The 24,979-nt window shown below is 36.5% G+C and overlaps 1 protein-coding gene across 1 annotated transcript in view; it reads left to right on the forward strand.

Annotated features, from left to right (window-relative positions):
- LIN9 (lin-9 DREAM MuvB core complex component) overlaps positions 1–24,979 on the forward strand; it is a 45,672-nt gene that overhangs the window by 13,955 nt on the left and 6,738 nt on the right. The window contains 9 exon segments of the mRNA XM_054063553.1: positions 793–887; positions 4,642–4,746; positions 6,642–6,775; positions 9,786–9,911; positions 15,260–15,417; positions 16,406–16,539; positions 17,507–17,626; positions 17,800–17,901; positions 23,275–23,355. Of these exon segments, the coding sequence (XP_053919528.1) occupies positions 793–887; positions 4,642–4,746; positions 6,642–6,775; positions 9,786–9,911; positions 15,260–15,417; positions 16,406–16,539; positions 17,507–17,626; positions 17,800–17,901; positions 23,275–23,355 (1,055 nt within the window).

Raw genomic sequence — 24,979 nt, forward strand, 5'->3', positions numbered from 1 at the left:
TGCTTTTCTGGGTGAAATTCCCAAAATGTGTTTTGGGTTTTTTTCCTAAGTACTGCCTAGGTATCAGGTTTGATGAGAAGACTGAGATAACCTTTCTTCTCTTGAGGATGAGATAGGAGAAGGATTTGCTACCTATACATGTGACAAAATTTACATTAGAAAGGAATTCCGCAATCTCCTTGTGTTTTCAGTCAACAAGTTGTGGGCTAAATCAAATTTTTTCTTTGAAGTTGTCTTCATGAACTTTCATACAGATTTCGAATACTTATAATCTGCCTAACAATAACAGTTTCTTTATCTATTACAAGGCTTCTATTACACAAAGAAGACATGGTCTGTTGTAACTAAGATGGGTTTGTTCCAATAAAATTTGATTTTGGTGTGCACCCACTTAATAATTTTTTAGAACCAAAAGTAGTCTGGGTCTTTAGAGCTTTACCTTCTCCAGGTTTCAACTACAGCCACATTACAGCTGTCTACATTTGTGTCAACCTGGCAGTGGAAGTAACTGATTCCAGCAAAGGAGATTTCTAGAAATCTAAAAGTTGTCAGGAGTAAAAAATACTTTATTCATGTTTCTCTTTGTACTGAAAAACTCTTTCAATTTCTTTTTCATTAGTCTTCAGGAAAAAATAATTAAAATATTGAAATCTAAAATCCATTTCTAGTTCAAAGAAGGTGTCACAAGTAACAAAAATGTATTAGTAATCAGTGATATTATACTAGTTTTGGAAAGTAGTTATGTTAGTACATACATATATGTATATTAATGACATGATTTCTTTACAATAGAGGGAAGTTTATCCAGTTCATGGAATGAAAAGTATAATTCTCTGCAGAAAACACCCGTTTGGAAAAGCAAGAATGCTGGTTCTGCAGTGGAAATGGTAAGAAGCAATGAAAAGACAACTTCAGGATTGGTAAAATACCATAAAGTGAATCAAATTAAAGATCTGAAAATTTGACTGAAACTTATAGTTTGTTAATTTCTGTATGTTAAACTATGTCCTTCATAAGCAGTCTACACAGTTTGAGACAAAAACTTGTTTTCACTTGTTTTGTAATCAAACTAATTCAGTTGCTGACCTTGTTAGAGATAGTTCATAATAATTTTCTACCTTTTTTATAAAGGAAGCACTGTGTGAAATGTTTGTACTTCAACTTACGAATCACCATTTCTAATCAACCATTTGTTTTGTCTCATGAAATATTTCATTTCTAATTATGGCTGAGAAATTATGCATAAAGAAAAGGAAGGGAAAATGTCACAATGCACTTCCATCATTGTGCCTTCTTTGGGGCTGATTTTGATAAAAATAAAGGAATATCAGTTAAATGTTGTGTAGTATTCTGAGAAGTCTTCTAGGAGACCTTATGTTAAATAACAGCCTTTGGGTGGGACATTGAAAGGTAATGAGCCTGCAGCCTCCAAGGGCGTCTAGTGTTTGGATTGACCATTTCACTCTCTCATTTTGAAATATTCCATTGTTGTTTCTTTCTCCATTATATCGCATTTGAACTTTTCTTGACTATTCACAACCTCCTCTACCTTACTGAACTTTGTCATTTTGGTTTGGTTCTGCTACTATATCTGTATTTCACTCAGTGCCTTGTTTGCCTGCATCTGTAATTCTGTGTGCTCTGTTTGCTACACCCCGAAGAGGATATGAAATGCTGTCTAAATCAATAAGCAGATCTTTCTCCCATGCTCTTCTGGTGCAACCTTCTACAGTAATTGCTACCAACTTGCCAACTATCAACTTTTTATTCAAATCATTATTTATTGTGAACTTTTTGTTTATTGGAAGGGAAATGTTATATTTTAAAACTATTACACTTACCTGCTCTGCACATAATCAAAATAGCTGAGCAGCATCCAGTGGTTCATCAGGCAAAGTGACTTGTGTTTGTCAAATATAGCTTTTTCTGTCATCTCCCTGTAGGGAGAAATTTACAGAGAAGGTAGGATTCACACAGGCATGTGTATGTACATGTTGCTATGTATTCATGCTACAGAACATAAGGTCTACATAATGCAGTTCCAGATGGTGGGCAGAACTTGTGAGGCCCATAGTTCCTGCAGGAGTTCATGTCACACTTCTCAGCTGTTCCTCACGAGCGCTCATCTTCTCACAGGAACAAGCCTTCCCAGTAACTTAGAAGATGGCATGTGCTAAAAGAATGAAAAAGAACCTAAGTCACTAGGCATAACATTGTAGAAAAACTTTGTTGGTCTTTATTTGTACTGGGTATAGATATTAACAGCAAGGAGTAAAACTTTGAATATAGCTCAGTATTCTGTACGAAACTGGGAAAAATATCAGAGGATAGTCTGATGCGTTAGCACTGCCTTATGTTGTTGAGATGCAACGTAGTCTCCTGTGCTAGTTTGAGTTCCCTGAACACTGGAAGTTTTGCAGATGTGTTGTACTGTTGGCTGAAAAATCTTTCAAAAAATGCCTGACTTATTTAGCTAACTTGCGTGATACCTCTTTGTGACGCTTGTTATTTTATTCTAGTATGAAGCAGTAGCAGTCCAGACTGATGAAACACTCTTTATCATTTTGGATAGTACCTTGGAATAGAATTTGGCAGCTTCTGTTGGGAGCTGTAAAATAGTTCTCTTGATCTGGATCACAGCATTAGCATAAGGTTGAAGGAAGTCTCAGGTTTTGTCTAGAATGTTTTATCATTTGTGTTCCTGTGTTGACACATGCATTTCATCTGGTATAGTGTCAGAAAATCAAGATGAACTACATAGCCATTTGGGAGACAAATGTTGTTCTGGAACTAGCATCTCAAATGACAAGACAAAGATATAATTGCAAACATTCAATCGGAATGTGGCTCTTCATCTTGTGAGCAGAATACAGTGACTAAGAAGTTCTGGAATTCTGCGATGTAAGAGTTTTTATTGTTGGAACAGACAACTGTTTTCTTACTCTAAAAGTTAGAATAGTTTTGACCTTTCTTTTTTAGGATGATAGTTTGTCAAGGATGGGGGAAATGTTATAAAAGAACATAAAGACATTGTAATTGAAATTTAAGATTGTTCTTAAGGTTTAGTGAATTGGAAGATGTGAAGAAAGGACCTCGATGTATCTAGGTGAAGAGAGAAAAGTAACATCATAACAATTACTATGATAAACTAATTACTGTGTTAATATGACACCGTTTGATGACTTTGTCGATATATAGTTGCTCTGTTCAGTGTGTGTCCCCTTCCTGGTTTGTAACATCTACAAGGAATGGGCATTTTTTCTGTGTGCTGAATGTGCTTAGAGCACATACAAGGCACTACTGTTACTTAAATACAGTTGTGTAGTTATATTTATAAAATACATGTAAGTTAGAATAAGAAAGGCATGTTTCCCTGGGAAAGCTCCAGCTGTTCTCATGGTATGGAACAGATTTTTTGCTACTGCTAATTAATAGAGAATATCTTTTTTCAAACAGATACTTTAATCTGTCACAGACTTACTGTCTTATGTGTACGTGCTTATTAGTGAAGTTTTAATTCACTTTGCTGATTTATTTTGTTTCTGACACCTATTAAGGGCTTATCTTTATCGTAAGTATTCTTCACGTTGTGGGTGTTGTAGATTGCATGCCCATATCAATCTGTAGCACTTTCACCACTGTCCTGAAAGAAGTGGAATCTGCATTTGCTCTGCCTTTACTCATCACCTTTGTAAATAGTTGGAAGTACAAGGAATGCTACATGGTGCAATCTTGGCATTCTGCAAAGGAGACACATTTCAGTTGTGGGCCACAAAGTGTTAATGGAAGGACAAGCTGCTTGCTCTCGGCACTGACAGCCTGTTAACTCTCTTGTCCTTATTGAAAGGACAAGTTTTTTTGTCATAGGGTAAAATGTTGAGGAAAACTAAATTATAGAATCATTAGCTTGGGAAATGGAAGTATTTTTTTCATGACACATTTGCAATAGTATTTCTTGATTTCAATCACCCTTCTAATTCTCTTTGAGCTGTAACATCAAGTACATTTTAGTTAGCATGAATTCTAAACTCTTCTCTTTTCTGCTATTTTCACATAACTTATTCAAGGTTTAATTTCTTCAGACTTCAGCTGCTTAGCTTTTTGTAGTGTAGACATTTTCAGTGTGTTAAAAAAACAACAAATCCGCAACACTTTATTAGACCTCTAAGAAATCCTTGCAAAAACATATCCAGCTAATGCTTTTACTGAGAACATACCAAAACAAATACAGTGTTTGAATAAACTTTTTTTTACCTAAAATTCATAATGAACTGCTTAACAGATGTGCTTGTAACCAAAGCAAGGACTATTTTAAGCTTAGCTACTCAAGTGTTTAGACACCTAACTCCTCTGGAAACAAGTGGGAGTTAGGTTCTAAATAGTTCTGTGGACCGGGGCCAGCAGTATAGTAATGGGTTATAGTTAGCATTGGAAAATCTGGAATCTTAAATTCCTTCTCCTCTCTTAGCCCTTAGATCTCTAATTGCTAGGAGACGTTATTTATTGTGTACCATGTTTCTTAAAACCAACAGGTGGCAAAAGAAAAAGGCATTCCATTTCTCTCACTGTGAATTCTGTGCATGAACAGAGAAATCAGATTTTTTTTTTCTTATAATTCATTCTTAATTTTGATACACGCAGCCCTTCAGAAATTCAAAACGGAGTCGACTCTTCTGTGAAGAAGATGACAGACAAATAAACACAAGGTCACCCAAAAGAAATCAGAAGGTTGCGATGGTTCCACAGGTACCTACATGTATGCAGATATTTTTACAAAAAAGGGGAACAAGCCAATCTGTGGTAGTTGAAAATTGGAATACATTTGATTTTCAAGTTACATTATCAGTTCATGAATATTTTTGTGAGGAATGCTGTTGCTAGATATAAGTCACAATTCAAAACAGATTTATATTTTTCTTCCTCACAACTGGGTTCCTCAGTTTGTTTAGGGGTGTACCTGTTCTTTTTGGTCCTGGCCATAAGCATACAGAGCTAGAAGGGATTTCAGATTAATTGCCCATCTTGCCCCCACAAACAATCGTATCCTATAGTCTGCATAAAATTACTCAGCTTCAGTTAAAAACTGACTAGGTTTCTTGGACTGACTGTGTCATTTAGAAAGCTGCTGTAGAACTTAGCGTATTCCGATGGTTAAGAACTTGCTCTAGATCCATAGCCTAAATGTGTTCATGGCCATCTATACCTTCTCAATCCTGTAATGGTAATGTCCTGCAATTCAAGCAGCTCAGTTTTCTACTTTTCCACTTGACTGTCTACTCCTTGATATAACATGAAAGAGCAGCTGTAATTTCTCTCAGGGCAACATATCTTAGTGTCAAAGAATTGGTTCTCTATTATCCTAGTCATCCACATCACTTCTCTGTACCATCACCTTGTGAGCCTGAATTTGCTACACTGAAGAAGTACTATTTGAATACTGATCTTATTTGCCTTCTGGAAGTGTACTGTGCAGAGCTGAATGGGGAAGACTTAGCAGCTGCTGTTTTGCTGGGTTCGTTTTGTCAGAGATGAGGACCACGACATTTCTCTTTATTCGTGACCATGATTTAGTAAGAGTAGAAAGGCCTGGATAATGTTCTAAGTCTGGTTGGTTTGTACTTAAATGTCTGGTTCAGGAGGTTCAGTGATGGCTAGATAAACATTTGTGAGAGACTGCAACTGCTGTAGCTTATAGATCTGGCTGGCCTGCTAGGCTTTGTTTCCTGGAGTTCCAGTGGGAGAAAGGGGACATCTATCTAGGGAGTAGTGGCTGAGAGCACCAGGAGCAAGCAAAGTGCCTTACCTTATGCTTTACTCTATTATGGCTGCTACTAAAGGTCAAAGTACTTTTGAGTGTATGGGAAGGGCTAACTCATTATGGCATGGGCATCCAGTTAAACTAATGTTCTCAAAAGCTGTTGCTTTCTGCAAATAAGTTTTTCTTTCTGTCAGTTAAGACAGCCATCCCTGGAACAAAATTACAGAATTATTTTTCTACACTCTTGTTTAAATGCACATCTATGTATTATGCGCACAATCTAAGCCAGCATCTTTACTGCAGTTTTATTTTATAATGTAGCTTCAAATGTATTTAAAACTTGATTGCTTAAGTCCATTTTAGTTTCTCTTGCAGTTCTCTAAAAAGGACACTCTGCTCAAAGCTTTGTCTCTATAAAGTTCCTGTGCTAGCTTCATCCTCAGAAGAAGAGTTAGCAAGAGAGAAGCACTTGTGCAAATGAGGCAGTTGGTGTTGCTGACATCTGAGCTGCAACATCACGTATGCTCACTTGACACTGTTCAGTGGTGCCTCAAACTTTTGAAATCTGTGTGTACTTCAGTACCATGCTGCCAATAATGTAGTTTGAGTGTTGGAAAGTGTTTCTGTTAGGAGAGATTTGTATTGAGATAATTTTCTATATTGTTCCTGCTAAAGTTTGCTATGTTATGTTTGATTGCATCACTGATACAACACAGCAAGGATTATTAAAAATCTGCCCTAAAAAAATTGTCATGAAATACTATGTGCAATGTATGTAACAATTATTAAAGTGCAAACTTTCATCAAGAAAATCTAGTTCAATTATTTGAATATAGAAGAACATTAGACTGTGTTTAACTGTTTGCTTTATTTTACTACATAGAAGTTAAATACAACAATGTCAACACCAGACAAGAAAGCATCACAGAAGATTGGTTTACGGCTACGTAACCTGCTCAAACTTCCCAAAGCTCACAAGTGGTGCATATACGAATGGTTCTATTCAAATATAGATAAGTATGTTTGTTTTATGTAATTATCTCTTATTAGTATAGAAAACAAGTCATTTTCTGAAATTGAGCTGCCAAATTTCCCTCTCCTGGTTAGATATTCCCCAAAGTTAATTATTAAATTATTAGCTATTGAAAATTATTTCTTCCTTCTGCCCCCTCCCCTCCATCCTGCCCCCGTCTTTTTTTATAATGTGTAACCTACTTGGGTATTCTTATATGGAAAGCCTTCCTTCATGGAAATAATTTTCTTTTTATCACCTCTGCCTCTACCAGATACAAGATTTTATTCAGTATGTTTTTAGCATCTTAAGCATGAAGTTATCAGAACCCTTAGACTTTTTTGAACCCTTGGATCAGTGTTACACACTGGGGATGGGAAGGAGACTGCTGCTTCGTAAGGTGCTGCTTCCCTAAAAGGTATAAATGTTGATTTTGGATATTTCTCCCCCCTCATTCTGTTTTTATTCTGATCACTAACAGAGCTCCGGGTGACTATTCAGCTGTTGTCTAGATATCAGCAGCCTTCCTGGATCTCCTAATATGTCTCCTAGACTGTTTCTGCAATTTGTGTCTCAGTCTCTCTGGCATTTGCTCTCTTAACACTACTAGCAAGGTGCTGTGACTTGTTTAGAAGAACCATTTTAATTTAGTCCCTAATCATGAAAAATTAAAAATTTGAAGATGTAAAAATCCTTACTGATGAATAGAATCTTAAAATCTACATTGACTGATTAATAGATGAAACACTTGTATATAATATTCTAAAGAATTGCTTCAGGGTTAACAAGCAGTATTTTCCAGAATTTATTCATAGCAAAATAATTAGTGTTTTTTCTTCCTATTTTTATCATGATTGCTGTGGTAGTTTTTTCTTAACTAAAAAGGCAGTCATAGCAACAGAAAGACGTTTTAGGATATGTTTTCACATGTAGAAAAATTATGTGGCCATTTTAGTTAGTTCTAAATTCATCATCTGTAGGATTTAATTCCTTTGAAAGAAGTAGTCTTTACATGCCTTTTTTCCCCCTTATTTGAGGGAAAAAAAAAGCAAAGCAAACGAAAGACCTTGAACTCTACTTATTCCTGGTAGTAATTTTAATATGTGACATCTATAATTATGATTTTTGCAACACTCAAAGAACTTTTAGTTTCTTCTCAAATAATTGTCTGTGGGACTTTAGATGTATCAGTAGACTAGAATTTGAGTTTATCAGGTAATTCTGAAAGACCTCTTTTATATTTATCAATGTATTCTTGTAATGCGAGTGAGATATGATCATGTTAAGATATTATAGCAGTTTACTACGGAACTACGTATCTTTGGAAGAAAAACTTTGATGTGTGTTGTTTTGAGTAATATGATCTAGACTTAATGAGAAGCTTAAAAGTTACAGCAAAATCCTGTCAACTGACAAAATATGGCTCACTGTATAAGTCTCAAATTATTATAATCAAATTGTCTCATCTGAAATTGAAATAATCCATTTAAATGCTATGTCTGCTATAAGTTTTTGAAATATTTTAATCTGTACAACTATAATCTGTGATTATTAAATTATTGAAGCTATTTCACTGTGTCTGTTGGATTCTCTCTATGCTGCTGCAGAAGACTCTTTTTCTATGAAATCCCATTGATTTCTAACACTCAGAGAGTCCTTGAGAGCTATTTATTTTAACTACAGTGATCATAGACCCTCAAAACCAGATGCAGCTATAGCTTACTTAGACCATTTCCCAGAGCTTCCAATCTTGTGGATGCTGTGAGTTTACCTGCTTAGGGACAAGCAGTAGTGAAACCAACCAAATACAGATTCTCTTTCTCAAAAAAACCCAAACAGTTGTTCTTTACACAGATGTCTTAAGTTAGCAACAGTAAATCCAGATAAAGAGCTTTTTTCTACACTTCCTTGTCTGTTTCCTGAGCCTCATTGATCGTTTTTTTTTGTTTCCTTTCACTTCATGCCACAGCTGTAGATTCTCCTACTGCAAAAATATTCTTTTTGATTCTTGCTCGAGCTTTCTTATCTCCATGCACCTTTCCTCTCTCTTGCCACCCCACACGCTCACTTGAAAGCAGCATAGCTTCCAAGATCCTCTTTGTTTTGTGCTTGGGGATATTGCCTTCTAAACCCCAGCACCTTGCAGAGAGTGGAGAAAAGTCGCTCCATCTAGGATGCAGTTATTTTGTTCTCAGCAGGTGATATCTATTTCAGTTCCACATAGTCTTTAATGATTAACCTGCAATTAGACAGGCATATCCATTCCTGCTCCTTTGTCTCTTCAGCCCAAGAAGGATGTGGTACTACAAAGTAAAAGGCAGTCATAAAACATACAGACAGGTCATAGCATCAAAGAGAAATTCATGAGTTATGTGGGTAGGTTCTCTGAACTGTCACTTCTGTAATACTGACCCTCTGCTTCATCATGGAGTCATGGTATGACGCAATAGAAGTCTCACCTGTACAGCTGTAAAGAATGACAAGTTGGCTCAGTTTCCTGTATTTTGGAACCCTCTGTTTAGAATCTGGTTTATAACTGAATTTATGAAAAAGGTGCTGACTTTCTGTTTTTCAGCATCACGTTGTCTCTTCCTTTATTCTCAATACTTCACCATATCTTTATAGTTTCCTTCAGTGTGTTGCAGTACCCTCATGACACTGCATTGGCTTTGCTGAAGTTTCATTTGGTGCCTTCATATATTGTAAAGCAGGGTGAAAACATGTTTCCCTCTAGTATCAAGAGAAAGGAACTTTTTAAAATGTCACTGATCATAAAGCTTAATAGAATAAAGATAATAAAGATAATAATAAAGAACAATAGTCCTGAAACTTTCTGTCTTTGTTTTTGGCTGAATTTATTTCAGGTTAAAATTGTCCTTTGAATAGGAGTGTTTTGTTTATATGACTAAATTATACTTTTTCTTTCATTGTATTTCTTATGATGGATGTTTTTTAGAATCTCATGACAAAAGTTTACCAAGTGTAGTTAACAGGAGATCAATTATGTTTCAACAGACCACTATTTGAAGGAGATAATGACTTCTGTATATGCCTGAAAGAATCTTTTCCAACTTTGAAAACCAGAAAATTGACAAGAGTAGAGTGGGGGAAAATCAGACGATTAATGGGAAAACCACGAAGGTAATTTTTTTTTTCTTTCCTTCCTTTAAGCTAGTATCTACATCTATTATAGTTTTGACATTACTGGAATTATTCCTTCTAAAATAGTTTTGTATACAGGTAGTAAAGCAAAATAATAGCTGAGAATAGGAAAATATTTTATTGGAAAGGTGTTCTCTTAGCACATACCCTGCTCTTTATATGTGTGTGTCCAGTCCATGTAGTTCTCATGAGCCTGTACTTGAAGTGTTTTCTTCCCACTCTATAAAACTGAGGGTCCAAGCTAGAATATGTTGAAGTTGTTACTGTATCTTCTGTGCTGCAGTGCTTTCTTACACGGAAGACAGGCCAATTTCACCAAGGTGTTTTTCTGGCTGTTAACTAGCACTTCATAGGGGAAACGTGCACATTTTCATCTCATTTATTTTGTTATTTTTTAAACTGTTTTATATTTCCTCAACTTTTCCTGGTGGAAAAGGGAGGAGGAAAGTTACGTAAAAAATATTGTGCATTGTGGAGAAGAAAACTTTAGCAAAGAACATAATTTTTTCTCTAATTTAAAATTCTAGTTCTTAAAACCCACTGATTCAGTTCAGCCTTTTCACAGAATATACACAATTTAAACTGGAGAAGAGAAGGCTCAGGGAGAATCTCATCTCTGTGTATAAAGGGAAGGCACAGAGAATCAGATGTGATCAGTTTTTTGAGGGTTATCTGGAGATAGGACAAGAGTCAGTGGGCACAAGCTGAAACATGGGAGGCTCAGTCTTAACCTAAGGAAACACTTCTTTTTACTGTGAGGGTGACTGAGCACTGGCACAGGTTGCACAGGTATGTGGTAGAATGTCCGCCCTTAGAGATACTCAAAGGCCATCTGGACATGGTCCTAGGCAGCCTCCTGTAGGTGACTCTGCTGGAGAGGTTGGAGCAGATGATCTCGAGGTCCCTCCCAAACTCATCCTGTCATTGTGCAAGATCGGAAGGAAAATGTAAAACTGGTGTTGCAGAAATAAAAGACTGGTTTATTTTTGAAAATACAAATAATAAACTGAATCCATTTCATAGATCACTGTGCTGGGTCAGATTACATGTTGTCTGATGGAGGCTATTTAATCTTCTGTACCTATAAACAACTTTACATAACTGAGAATTGCCAGTCAAGGGAAGGCAGCAGAACTAGATTAAAATAGTTCCTTTTGGAAAGATGCTCATATCATTTGAGCTTGATTGAGATAGTTTTTCATTCCTCTATCGTGCTTCCCACTGAGTGGGTAATGGTGTATTTGGAGGTTAAATCTTTGCTTATTAATTTGACTTTTGCCAAAAGTGGATGCTACTGTAAAAGACTAGCTTGCCTCATGCAGCAGTTTGTTGGGCCATTGATAAAATTTTAACAGAGGAGGTCTCAGATGACTGGAGGCCTTCCAGTGGCATGTCAGCCTGACCTCGGTACCAGGGAAGATTATGTAGTCGTTCATCTTCAGTGCACTCACCAGGCATATGCAAGACAACCAGGAGATCAGGCCCAGCCACTGTGGGTTCATGAAGGGCAGGTTGTGCTTGGCCAACTTGATCTTCTATGACCAGGTGACCCGCTTAGTGGATGAGGGAAAGGTTATGGGTGTTGTCTACCTTGACTTCAGTAAGGCCTTTGACACTGTCTCCCACAGCATTCTCCTAGAGAAGCTGGTGGGTCATGACTTAGACAGGTGTTCTCTTCACTGGGTAAAAATCTGGCTGGCTGGCCAGGGTCAGGGAGCTGTGGTGAACAGAACTAAACGCAGCTGGTGGTTGGTCACAAGTGATGTTCCTCAGGGCTGGAGTCAGTCTTGTTTACTGTCTTATCAATGATCTGGATAAAGGGATTGAGTGCTCCCTCAGTAAGTTTGCAGATGACACCAAAATGGGCAGCAGTATTGAGGGAAGGAAGGCTCTACAGAGGAATCTGGACAAATGGCTGAGGTGAATTGCATGAGGTTGAACAAGGCCAAGTGCTGGGTCCCACACTTCGATCACAACCCCATGGAATGCTAGAGCCTTGGGTAAGAGCAGCTGCAAAGCTGCGTGGTGGAAAACGACCCGGAGGTGCTGGTTGACAGCTGGCTGAACATGGGCCAGCAGTGTGTCCAGGTAGCTAAGAAGGCCAAACAGCATCCTGGCTTGTATCAGAAATGGTGTGGCCAGCCCGAATAGGGAAGTGATGGTGCCACTGTACTCAGCACTGGTGAGGCTGCACCTCACATCCTGTGTTCAGGTTTGGGCCCCCTCACGACCAGAAAGATATTGAGGTGGCTGGAGCATGTCTAGAAGAGGGCAACGAAGCTGGTGTAAATCTGTAGCACAAGTCTTATGAGGAGCACCTGAGCAAACTGGGATTGTTTAATCAGGAGAAGAGGAGGCTGAGGGGAGACCTTAATCACTCTCTAGAACTGCCTGAAAGGAGGTTGCAATGAGGTGGGTTGTTGGTGTCTTCTCCCAAGTGATTAGCAATAGGGCAAGAGAAAATGGTCTCAGGTTGCACCAGAGAGAGGTTTAGATTGGATATTAGGAAAAGTTCCTCACTGAAAGAGTGGTCAAGCATTGGGAAACAGGCTGCCCAGCAAAATAGTGGAATCTATATCCCTGAAGATGTTCAAAAAACATTTAAATGTGGAACCTTGGGACACAGTTTAGTAGGCATGGTGGTGTTGGGTTGATGATTGGAACTGTTGATCTCAGAGGCCTTTTCCAACCTTACTGATTCTATGATTCTATGAATGGTTTTTCGAGATAATTTTCATCTACCTCTAGAGCAAAGTTTTTTTACATTTCTGTTGTTACAAATTTCTTCTGTCTGTCCTCATCATGTGCAAGTAAGCTAGATTCCTTATCAATACTAGTATCTCGCTTTGAGGGAAGAAAAAAAAGAGGCATTTTGCATCCACAGTATTGACTGCAGAGGATAATAGTGTCTCTGTATGATGGCTGCGCATGTGGTTCTTGTCTTTCTTCAAATTTTGTTTTAAATATATTGTAATATTTTCTTATATCTGCTGCTACTTCAAATGTCCTATCACACCATCAACAGTGTGGTTGATTGGCACTACAGTATTCTTCATGGGAGCCTGCAAAGCTTGTAAGATTCTGGTAGACTGTGGGAAAAGATATGCTTCAAGAAAAGGAAGAGGTAATAGTCTTGTGTACTCTGTATAAACATGCATTTGTGAAATAATAATGGATATGAATTAAGCTCAGATATGCTTGTCCTGCCATTATATGATGGTGACGGCTCCTCTATTAGTTCAGATTCCTGTGATTGAGGTAGAAACTGAGAAGAGTGTTCACCCCCTTAAAGTTTCTACAGAAAACTAATGAGGTTGCAATGTGACCTAATTTTAATCTTCATTTTGTCATAGGACTGGCATAAAGATTGGGATAACCTTTATTAAATACACTTGGGGGATGTGGGGTTGGACATTTCCTTTAACAAAAGCCAGAAGTTCATTGCAAATACTTTCTACATCCATGACCTAGAGCATTCTAAATGGAGACTTTTTAAGAACATCTGAGCTAGCCTTAAACAGTAGTTGCTGTTGTAATTACGTCAGTAATTAGTATATCGGCATTTGAATTTGTATTTTCAGCAGTATGGATCAAAGAATGTCAGGCAATATCTGATGTTCCAAATGCAAGACCCTGGCCAGGATTAGGACAACTAATATTAAAAGTCTATGTTGCTATATTGCTTTTTTTGTGGCCCTTTTATGTCTTGCTGTGATTAGTCACTCTGTTCTCCTCAATGGAATTGAAAAGCTCTGACCTCCATTTTGCTACTGCATATTCACAGCCCACAGCAAGCATTATTTCACACTTGTTCTTCCCCAGTAGTAAATATGAAGCAAAGAGCATGTTTAAATGAGAATATCCAAATAAGCTTTGCATAAATCTCCAAACCACCATCACTCTCTCTCTGCCATATCCCTTTCCAGTTATTTTGAATTCCTATGAGGATCATTAGGCTATACACAACTCCAGATAAACCCATTTGCTCTTCAGTGGTAAACTGGGTGAATTTCTAGACTTTACAAAGAATAGCAACACTTTTTGCAGCAATAGGATTGGAGAGCCTGTAAAGAACTTCTGGTGCAGAACTTCTTACTGCAATATACCTGACAGAAGTACTGAAGTACATCACAGCTTCAGTTCAGTGTATAAGATAAAAGGTAAATGATGTATGCATGTAGACAAGCAAGCGCAAAAATGCTAGTAAGTATGAAAGAAAGAGTTCTCAGCACCCTGGCAGCTTAGTTCTTAATGATCTTAAACATACTGCAAGGAAGAGAAATTGTGGAAAACAGTGAAATGGCTTCATGAAATTCTGCGAGGGAGGGCTACAAAGAAGAAATGGGAACCAGTGGAGGAGTTGTCAATGTCTTCTAAAATAACCTCATAAAATAGGACTTTTTATTGACTGGTGATCAATGTATAACCGTATGAGTTCCACAGAACATGTTTAAATTGCATTTGACTGCAATAAAGCAATTAATGAAGGTTGTAAATTATTTGATAAATAACCGCTTTGCAATTAAGCAAACCTACAGTAGCTTTTAAATACTTTTCATTGACATAAGAATGATTAAAACAATTTTTTAATAAGGAATGAGAGATAATGTCCTTCATGTCTTCATGCTTTAAGTATCTCTCTCATTGCATCATGTCTATTCAGTAGGTTAAAAGTGAAAAAATTATTAAAGCCAAGTAAGGCCCTTGGGAGTAAGTCATTTGTCTTTTAGATTACATTTTAAAGATGCACTACACCTGTCCCAAAACGGGAGGAGACTGTTAGAGATTATCTGATTTTACACAATAGCTCAATATACATCTGCAGAGTAAAAGAAACAGAAAAGTGCTCTTCTGTGTTCTGAGTCTTGTGCCCTTTCATACAAAGTTAGTTTAATTGAGCTAATGAGGGACAGTTGTGAAAAGATCTACTATTATATAAGTGATGGCAACCAGGAACCTCCCAGTAAGGCCTCTTTACGTGCATTGAACTGGTATTCAGAGTTGACTGGTTGTGGGACCTGCTTTAGCTTTGTTGTGACACTAGATGGATCCCTATAAGCAGAAAAGTCCTAAAAGTAAGTACTTTTTTATATATTAATGCAACCTGTTAGCATTCCGGAGTATTACTTTTTAAATAAACTGTTTGTTCTAGGAGTGATAAGACTGTCTAAATCCATTTATAGGAAATCCTTCTCTTCTGAACACTCACCAAGCTTTTCATTTCCTTCTTCTCTGATTTGTAAACTGCCTGTTTATTGGATGTGTCTTCACATACGTATCCTTTTCAGTGCTCAATTTAAGTATAATTTAACCTAATTGTATTATAGGTGTTCCTCTGCATTCTTTGAGGAAGAGAGATCAGCGTAAAACAGGAAACGGCAGAAAATAAGACTTCTGCAGCAGCGGAAAGTTGCAGATATTTCACAGTTCAAAGATCTTCCAGAAGAAATTCCATTACCACTTGTAATTGGAACAAAAGTACACGGTATTTTTCTTAAAAACAAAGAGAAGAACGGCCAAGGGTTTTGCAACGATTTTAGTAAATGATAATATACTTATTATACATAGTTAAAATAAATTTAAAACTTCAACAAAATTTCTGCTGCTCAAATTGTAGATTTTTTTTTTTTTATATCAAGTATGTTTAACAGGTCTAGGAGACATGCTTAAATGCAAAGAGCTGAGTGCTGTCTGATAGTTTAAATTCTAACTTGAGTTATTTTTTCTAAAAATATAAAAAAATCGGTTTTGAAGCAGATATACAACCAATATTGCAGTGTAGTTGGACTTGTATACTAAACATGAAACTGCCTTACTGGAAAACTTAGATGTAACTGAGAAAGGAGTATTGTTAAAAACATTCCACAAGTTTTGTCTAATTTTATAAAAACTTTAATTCCACCATCCTGTCTGTTTCTGATCCAGATGCTTTTCACTTAAGCATAGTATCTCCCCCTCAAGCCACTACTGTTCTTTGCTCTTTGCATTCTTCAGCAACACTGCCTTTAATTCTTGGTGAAGAGCAGGCATGCCACAACAACTGCCGTCTCCTCACTGTCATAGAGCTGTAGCCTTGAGGTGCATTCCTCATTGTCCTGCAAATATGCAAGTCATCAGTGGAAGTGATCAAAAGAAATGCTATGCAAAATCATCTGGAAATTGACTTTTGCCTGCAAAATCTGTCTGTCGGAAGGTGTTGGGTATTAAATAGTGTTTTATTTAGACATAAGTGTAGTGGTAAGGATTAGATTTGGGAAATACTTGACTTGCAAAGATAAATTTGGTAGAAGTTTTTGGTAGAATTTCTACTGCAGACAATTCTTTTTCTGGATTTACTTTTTTCATGTAATCTGTGGGTTTTTAAATATGCAGATAAAGGGTTACTTGCCAAAAGATTTATTGAGTCTGTTTTTCTCAGTGGTATCAGAACATGGTAATGTTTGGTTTGTTGTTATTTTCTTTTTTTTTTAAAGCACGTTTGCGAGGTGTCCATGACGGACTGTTCACTGGACAAATAGATGCTGTAGACACTCTTAATGCTACATATAGAGTGACTTTTGACAGGGCAGGTCTCGGAACACACACAGTCCCAGACTTTGAAGTTCTTGTAAGTATTAATGACACGTTCTTAAAATACCTGTGATAAAATATAATCTACAGCTGTATGCTTTAATCAAAAAGAAGAGAGTTCAAAATATTACATCCAGGTTGCATTGTCGTAAAGTAGAAACAAGCATGGGAAATTCCAGGGGAATGAGCTTCTACCTCTTATGGTTTTATTAAACAGGATAACCCTCTATGATAAAAACATAATGGCTCAGGCTGGAATAATTTGCTAAAGGTACTATTATAGGTTATTATAATAGGCTGAGTTTAATACGGAGAAATGTAATAAGTAGTGTAAGATCCCAAAGAAAAATGTGCTATAGGATCCTGGCAGAATTTGCACATGTTCAAGAATATGGGGCTTTGTAATTTGCCAAAGTCTGGAAGGGCCCTTGGTGGTCACAGGCAAGTTGATTGAACCACATTTTGAAACTTCTTATGGTAATGAAGCTACCTGTGGGAATGTTGCTTTGGTCAAACAGTTTGCGATTATTTCCTAGCTCATAGGCTTTTGTACTGAATTGTGAGCTCCAGGAATTGTTCCTGCAAAACAGCCTGACCTAGATGACTGCAAGCTTTTCAGAGGACCTCGCTTTCTTTTATATCTTAAGTAGTGCTGAATCTATTAGGGACCCATAATTTGTCTAAGAACTAGTCGCTGATTTGGAGCCTTTGCTGAACTCCTGCACAGTCATGATTTGTCTGCAACATGCCTGTAGAATTTTTGGAATTATTCTTGCAAGTTTTATTTAATGTGATGCCATAATACCTTGAAAACTCCGGCAGTGGAATATGATTTTGAAGCTCCTGCTAGCCCAAAAGCAAGCCATTAATCTTTTAACATTGTTGGGTTTTGGGCATGGATGGCATCGCTACTTCAGATTCCAGGAATAAAGCATGTATTCCAAGAAGTGTAGAAAATTAATTAATCTCACAGGTGAAGTATATCCTTCCTTTTCCTGTCTTAGAGTAATGAGCCTCATGAAACCATGCCAATCGCTGCCTTTGGACAGAAGCAGCGGCCTTCAAGGTTCTTTATTACCCCTCCCCGATTGCAGTACACACCTTCACTCCAGTCTCCAATTACAGTAAGTTACTCTGTTCATGTAATATTATTAATTTAAATATTTTCTGATACATGGTGAAGCTGTTACCTTAAACAGTTTTTGAGATTAATTCTCTGAGGCTATTTGGAAAGATAAAAATTTCAGCAAATCCCTCTAAAAATTAGCTATTAAATTGAATGTTCTTTCTTGTATAGGATAGTGATCCTTTATTAGGACAATCTTCATGGAAGAACAAAATTTCAGGCACAGACAGTGAAACGCTAGGAGGCTTTCCAGTAGAATTCCTCATTCAAGTGGTAAGTGTTAACTCCAACTCTCTATTTTTTGTACATCTTCCAGTGTTTATTCTGCCAGTTCTTCTACAGTTAAATGATCTTCTGTTGATTTATAACAGTAACGGTGAAAAAGTGTTAATAGTATTTGTTTTTTATCTCCATCTTCCCGTGTCCCCTTCTTAATTTTCTCTCTTGTCTATAAGCTTTGAAATACAAAGTCTGACATAAAAACCAAAACTGTGACTGTGCCTGTAACTCTTTTTTTTATTTAACAAATTAAAAAAATCAACCATGATCACCTTCAAAACAGCTCCCTTCTGAGTTGACACACAGCTGCATACGATGGTGCCATCTTTCAAAGTGATTCTGTAGATGGTTTTCTGAAAGGCTGTTGAGGATCTTCGTTGCTTTTGCTTTCACATCTTCTACTGACAAAAAGTGGGTTCTTTTGAGCATCGACTTGATCTTTGGGAAGAGGCAGAAATCGCAGAGAGCTAAGTCTGGTGAACAGGGTTGGTGCTGAAGCAGAGTGATGTTATTAGCTAAAATCTGCTTCACAGACAAAGCATTGTAGGCTAGTGCACACTGAAATTTTCCAACTGAGGGTAAGAAAATGTCTGTATTGGCACCACGTCTGCTCATACTGAGTGAAGCGACCGAGAGGAGCCTTGTCTCAATGTGGCAAGTTAGAAACATGTTCTGTAACCATCTCTTTGTGTCTCCCCTCCCACTCTTGGTTCCCAAGTCATAGGGTTAGTCTCACTGGTTTTTGTGTTGGATGTCATATGCTGCCTTTTCAGACCACACAAAGGACTTATGTCCCCAAAAATGTGTCTCATTTTCTCTAGCTCTGCCACTTGGTCTAAAAATAGGCATTATTTCTACCTGCAAACTTTGCACTGTACTGACTTATTTAAAAAAAAAATTAAAATATACTTGCATTATGCAAAGAATATTTGCCCATGTGCATTATCATATGTTGTTATAACATTGTATTTTACATTATGTCCTTCCTTCCTGACAAGAAAATAAGCATTCTTTTTTTCTGAAAGTAAACATGCATGTTATATATGAGAGAACTATTTTTTGTCTTGTCTGTTATGAAAAAAATTCAGTGATTTTTCTACACCAGTTCAGAAGGGCACAGACAAATAATGTTAAGAAGCTAAGATTTCATTGCATATCAAAACTCATCGAAGAAAGTTACTCTTCAAGGTGGTGGAAGAACATAATTGCTCGTGTTGGCTTAGCTTAAAGTCTGTGATTGAATTCTTTAACAATGAAAGCTCTTTTGAACATGCTAAAGGAGATTGGAATGATCTTTGTTTAAAATATGAAGAACTGAGAAATAATGTTGCTAAATGCTTCTCAAATTTTAAAGTGTATGTAATCGGTCAAAAGACTGAAGTTGTGTCTGTAGTTCACATGAGACACTAATATTTTGGCCATTCAACATTATGAATTTTATTGGACAGAATGTTTCTGTTCAGGTTTTTAGGGGAAACTCATTGTATGAAGCTAGTTTTAAAAAAGGTGGCTTGGCATCTTGCTTAACTAAGCAAATTTAAAATAGATGTAGTTGCTGTAAGATTAATGTTAAAAATATAAATACACCAAATAATACGATCTCTGCTTATGCTGCTAAACTGTATCTGCACCTATCCTAGTTGAGTCACAAATCAATGAAACTGGGTAACTAAAGTGTATTATCTTTACAACTATTTAGCATGTCATGTTGATCTGTTTATGATATTTCTGTATTTTTATCTGGAAATGTGTGATTTCTCAGTCACATTTGGTGGTATATTATTACTCGTAAGGAAATCTGAATTTTAAAAGTGTAAGCATTTTGTATTACAAATGGTGGCATTTTAGAGGAATACTACATTAATGCATATTTTTACTTGAAGATAATCAAAACATTTTGAACAAAATCAAGCCACAGATTTTTGGTATTTGTTTACATGAGCATCTTGATACTTAATCCAGGTTCTTGATAAAGAATCAGAAGGCTTAAAAAAACCCACTTATAGAAGGACCATGCATTATTTTTAATTCTAGCACCTTAGGCATTTTAAGCATCAACTTTTTTAATAGAAGTTTAAGGATGGTACTGAAATTTGGTGTTGTGACATACACGAGACTGGTGAATACTGATTAGTGATTGCGCTGCTTTCACCAGATGTACTTTTATGTTAAAGGTGGTCATTAAAGATGTTGGTAGCCTTTCTTATATGTTGATACAATTAAAGAGGTGAAACGCCCTCATTCTGATTTAATGGTGATTCAGGAAGTAAATGGTCAGAAATGTTTGATTCAGATAAAACTTTCTGGAGAACTATTGCCAGGCGATTATTTATGATACCATAAATAAACAATTTCATGGGAAAACTTTATTTTGGACAAACTTATTTTTGGACAAAACAGAAAAAAATGCAGCATCTTGAATAAGATTTCAACCCAGACCTTCTGTTATTTTTTTACAAAAGGAAGTACAGCCAAAATCATGTGCAAACACTGACAATTAAATGTTAGGAGTATTCTCTTTACATATAACTTGCAGTTGTAAGCCAAACACTGGGGACTCGTAACAACTATTTTAATCATAGTCTACACTGGTGATATAATTTTTGTTTGTATTAATTTCTGTGTGTTTACACTTCTGCACCAGAGACTGCTTGTTCTTTCTGGTATTCTTTTTTACTGTGGACAAACGTGTGTTAGGAAAAGAAAATTAACATTATGATAGGTAAAAATAAAGTCAACAAGAAACAAGTAATAAATTTAAAAAATGAAAGGGCTTTCATGATTACATGCAATCTGTAATGTATCCTTAAATATCTCAGAGGCTATACTGCAGGTCAAAATTGATAGATTAGATTCTTACATTCTAGTCGGTATTAAAATTTGGATGATTCTTTTCCAAGTGCTGGGCTATAGCTCCCCTCTCTCTTGTTTTTGTTTTGGGAAAAAAAGTTAGATTTGGGAAGGAAACAATCTTAGAAAACAGATTGTTGCAGGTTGCTGCATGTCCAGTAGAGGGAGAGTATGGTTAAGGCAGCACGTTCAGAAAAGTGAATTGGTGTCTTCCTGTGGGAAAAGGATGTTGTTCTCCTCAACTTAATTGCATGATGAAAAGTCCAAAAATGGATACTGGATTTTTTACGATATTGTGCTTATAAAAATTTAAAAAATATTCCATAGTTATTGAACACTTTCCTTTGAAATGCTTGTGTTCTTACAAATACTCTTGACTAAAATGAAATCTAAAGTCAAATCTAAACATACTGGTTGGGTTGTTCCATCATATCTTTTAATATGGAAAAGCATTGTACTAAAATCTCATTTCCAATTTAATGAACACCATAAACTATAACAAGAAAACAGGACAAAGTTATGCTGTAAACAGAGCTGTTAGGCTGGAATTTCCCAAGGAAAATAGAGCTGAACTAAGGCATTCAGTGAGAATACTGGCAAATTAAAATTGAAGTCTATTCAGTAAAATATGTCAACAAGAGAAAGTTGTTTGACAATATTGCTAAAGTGCAAGATCAGAGTTTCTTACAGAAGGAATCAGATTATCTTGATCACTGGAGTATATTTGGGAATAGAAGGAATATAGTGTAAAATCCAAGCTCATAAACAGGAGAACTAGGACCCTGCATCCTCAAATATGTCTGGACTCCAACATAGAAGTTAAGTAGCAAATACCTTGGAAGTTTGGGGAACAAATAATATATTCTGCATTAAGTAGGAGACTCACCAGTTGCATCAAGAAGGAGGACTTGGATGTGTTAGGCAGTTGCTGAATGTTGGTGCAAGCAGAGCTTGATGACTAACTTTTTGGCAGTGGTGGCAGATGGTGTACGGTGATTTCCTTCTTCCCAGGTGTTTTTTTTGGCCAACAAGAGCATGCGTGTGTGTGTGCTAGAAACTAGATCAGAGTGATAATCCAGCTCAGAGGTAACAACTAAAAAAAATTTTTTTTTTCACGCCTTTTCTGAACTTATTGTTTGTCATTACTGGTTCCTTGATCAAGTTCCTCATGTAGATGCAAAAACACAAGTATCAGCTCAGCATGGGCATTGGGGGACAGCACAAGAGCAGAAATCAGCAGCTAGAACCCTCTGTACCATGGCTGGCCATCCATTCATAAGATGCATCTAGCAAAGTATTGTGGTGGGTAATAAGAGAAGTATTGATGCTATTTTACAGGTCTGTTTACAGGTCTGCCTGGTACAGGCCTCCTGTTGCTCCCATTCAGTAAGGAGGACAGCAAATGGAAAAAATTATACAGGAAGGGCCACAAAAATTTAGGAGGTCAAGAGCCTTTTATGGGAGAGACAACAGGAAAGGATTGGGTTTTGATTAATCTAGGTTAATTAAATTAATGTAGAGAAGAAAGACTTTACTGTCTGTGAATAAACAGGGATAAATATAAGGAGGTAAAACCTATATTTAGCTGAAAAACAGCTTTGGCAGAATAAATTGCAATTAAGTGAATAAGGATGCATTTAACGTGGAAATTCCAAGAAGATTCGTAATCAATGAAAGAGGTCCTGGAACAATTTTCCATTAGGATTTGTGAGGGCAAGAAACCTGGCTGTTTTAAGTCTGAACTTGAAAATCAACAAAGGAAATTATACATAAAGCAGATGTATTTTGAATTAGAAGTTCCCATTTCTTCCAGTTCTATTTTCCAGTATGAGGATGCAGTTAACCCCTTTGCAGTGTATAAAACCTGGAATCTTGGCTGTTTGCATTAGTAATAAAACCGTTGCTGGTTGTAGTGGAGCTAGGACTTCTCTTGGAGCCCTAGAGAGTATGAATAGTTTCAGGCATGATGTGTGTGTTAAGAACACTCCCAGTGATTTCCACTTCAGCCTGCTATGTCCCAAGGGCAGCACAAACAGGGTATTCCCATTAGAGGGAAATGGAAAGCCAGAGTTTTTTCTGTGTGAAATAGATCCAGTCTCTGTACCAGGTTTTACTGCAGGAGTGTACACAAAGGGCTGGTGAAAAAAGGTATGGTAAGGTGAAATTAATTGTACTATGTGATGATAACACTTTTTGCTTTCCTTCAGGCTGAAAAAAACCAAGATTCTTGATTCTTCAGCCTCTAGCTAGCCATAAGTTCTGCTAGTCTTCCTATAGGGAATTTCAGCTGATGGATTTTTAGCATTCTCCACTCTAGGGCTCTTGAAAATGCTTTAAAAGTCTCTAAAAAAATCCATCATTTAATTTTAATTTATTTTTATTTCTGCATCTTAACTTGATGACAACTGATAAATGGAATTTAAAATGATGAAATAAACACATTTTATTGCCTTGAATTTCTGTGGCATTTCAAAACTTAAGTACCTATTCGTTCTAAAAATAGTTCCTTTGTTTTAGACCAGGTTATCAAAAATCCTTATGATCAAGAAGGAACACATCAAACGATTGAGAGAGATGAATACAGAAGCAGAAAAACTGGTGAGAATATTTACTTTTCGGTTCTTAAAACACAATATGCTCTATCAGCTAATGCAAATAGATACAACTAAAACCAGTCCAGATAAAATCTATATTTTACTGCTTTCTATAATGTGATTTTTTTAATTATTGTTTTTTAAAGACAAGTCAGAGAGATCAGTTGTTTAAAAGTATCATTCTCCTTTGCAAGCATTATGCTTTGGAAACTGATTAATGTTAACATCAGAATAGCATACGTCAGTTACACATACAGTAAGACAATACTATGTGTTTTGAGAATCTTGGGTACAAGTTTATATGGGAAGACATTCATCATACATATTAATAATAGATGCAAAATGAAGCAAGATTAAAGCATACTGCAACCTGTAACACTAATACTGAACTGTTACCAACTTTCTTAAAACAAACTAGAAAACTTTTGGTTTTACTTCTGCATGGATTAGAAAATCCATAAGAATGACAGTAACCTTCCTCTGACAAGAATCCAGATGTTAACATGTGACTCTGCCACTAAATCATACATTAACTGTATTGTGCAATAAGAATATCAAGGAAAATAACAAAATTGAAAGAGCAAACAAAGAAACAGATCTAGAAATAAACATTACATTTAAAATGTTTTAGCTCAGTTGTAGCCTAGATACAACTTCCCTTGTGCTGTTTCCTTTGTAAACCAGCAATTATAAAGCAACTTCTGTTACTGTTCAAGGTTGTCCTGATAAAAATAGAGGAAGAGATACCTTTCTCTTGGTCCATATTCTTAGCCTGTCTTCTAATCCTCTTTGTCCACCCCATCTATGTTTGTGCCACTGAGTAAATGTTGTTTATTCTTTAGAATGTATTTTCTTTGAACTAGAGTTTTTCCACCACCAATCCACGAACATCAGTAACATACTTGAACATGAATAAAATAGAATCCTTTGAGTTCATTCGGGTATAGTTTAATTGTCAGATTTTGATAATAATTCATACAACTGTGATTTGATAATTGTTAAGAGTAACACCTCTGTTTGGTTTAAAGGCATCCTTTTATGGAGACTTTTTTTTTAATGACTGATCCAATATAGAAATAAACAGAACTGATCAGAATCAGATCTGGTACTGAATGTCATGAGTTATTATCTGACAATAAATGAGTTTACATGAAGCGGGGGATGCCTTCAGAGGAGCTAATAGTACATGCAACTGCACATTTTCTATTTAATTTTCCTGAAAGGACAGCTTATTAGCTGTTAAGCATCTTGACATCACTACTAGTCTTGGTAACAGGCTATAAACAAGTTATCATGTACATAAAACAGTAAACACTTTTCCAACACCCATTTAGATAAATAAATCCAAATGAAAAGGATGGCTAGTTCATTTTTTTCACTTGACTTGCAATAAAGACAAGATAAAGGTGATGCTGGTCATTGTAGAGAAGCATGTAGATGCTCAGTGACGGATGTTATCTGCTTCCATCTACTAAAAGCCATCCATGTTTTGTCTGCCAGTTCAGCTGTATGTGTTTCCAGATCTCTGATTGCTCCTGGATCAGAAATAGTGGTGGTGCTAAGAAATATTTCTTTCATCTTCACTAACATAGAATGCCCTTAGCCTTTCTTCTCTAATGGGGAATTCA

This window comes from Cuculus canorus, chromosome 3 (genome assembly GCF_017976375.1).
Source record: "Cuculus canorus isolate bCucCan1 chromosome 3, bCucCan1.pri, whole genome shotgun sequence".
Lineage (NCBI taxonomy): Eukaryota > Metazoa > Chordata > Aves > Cuculiformes > Cuculidae > Cuculus > Cuculus canorus.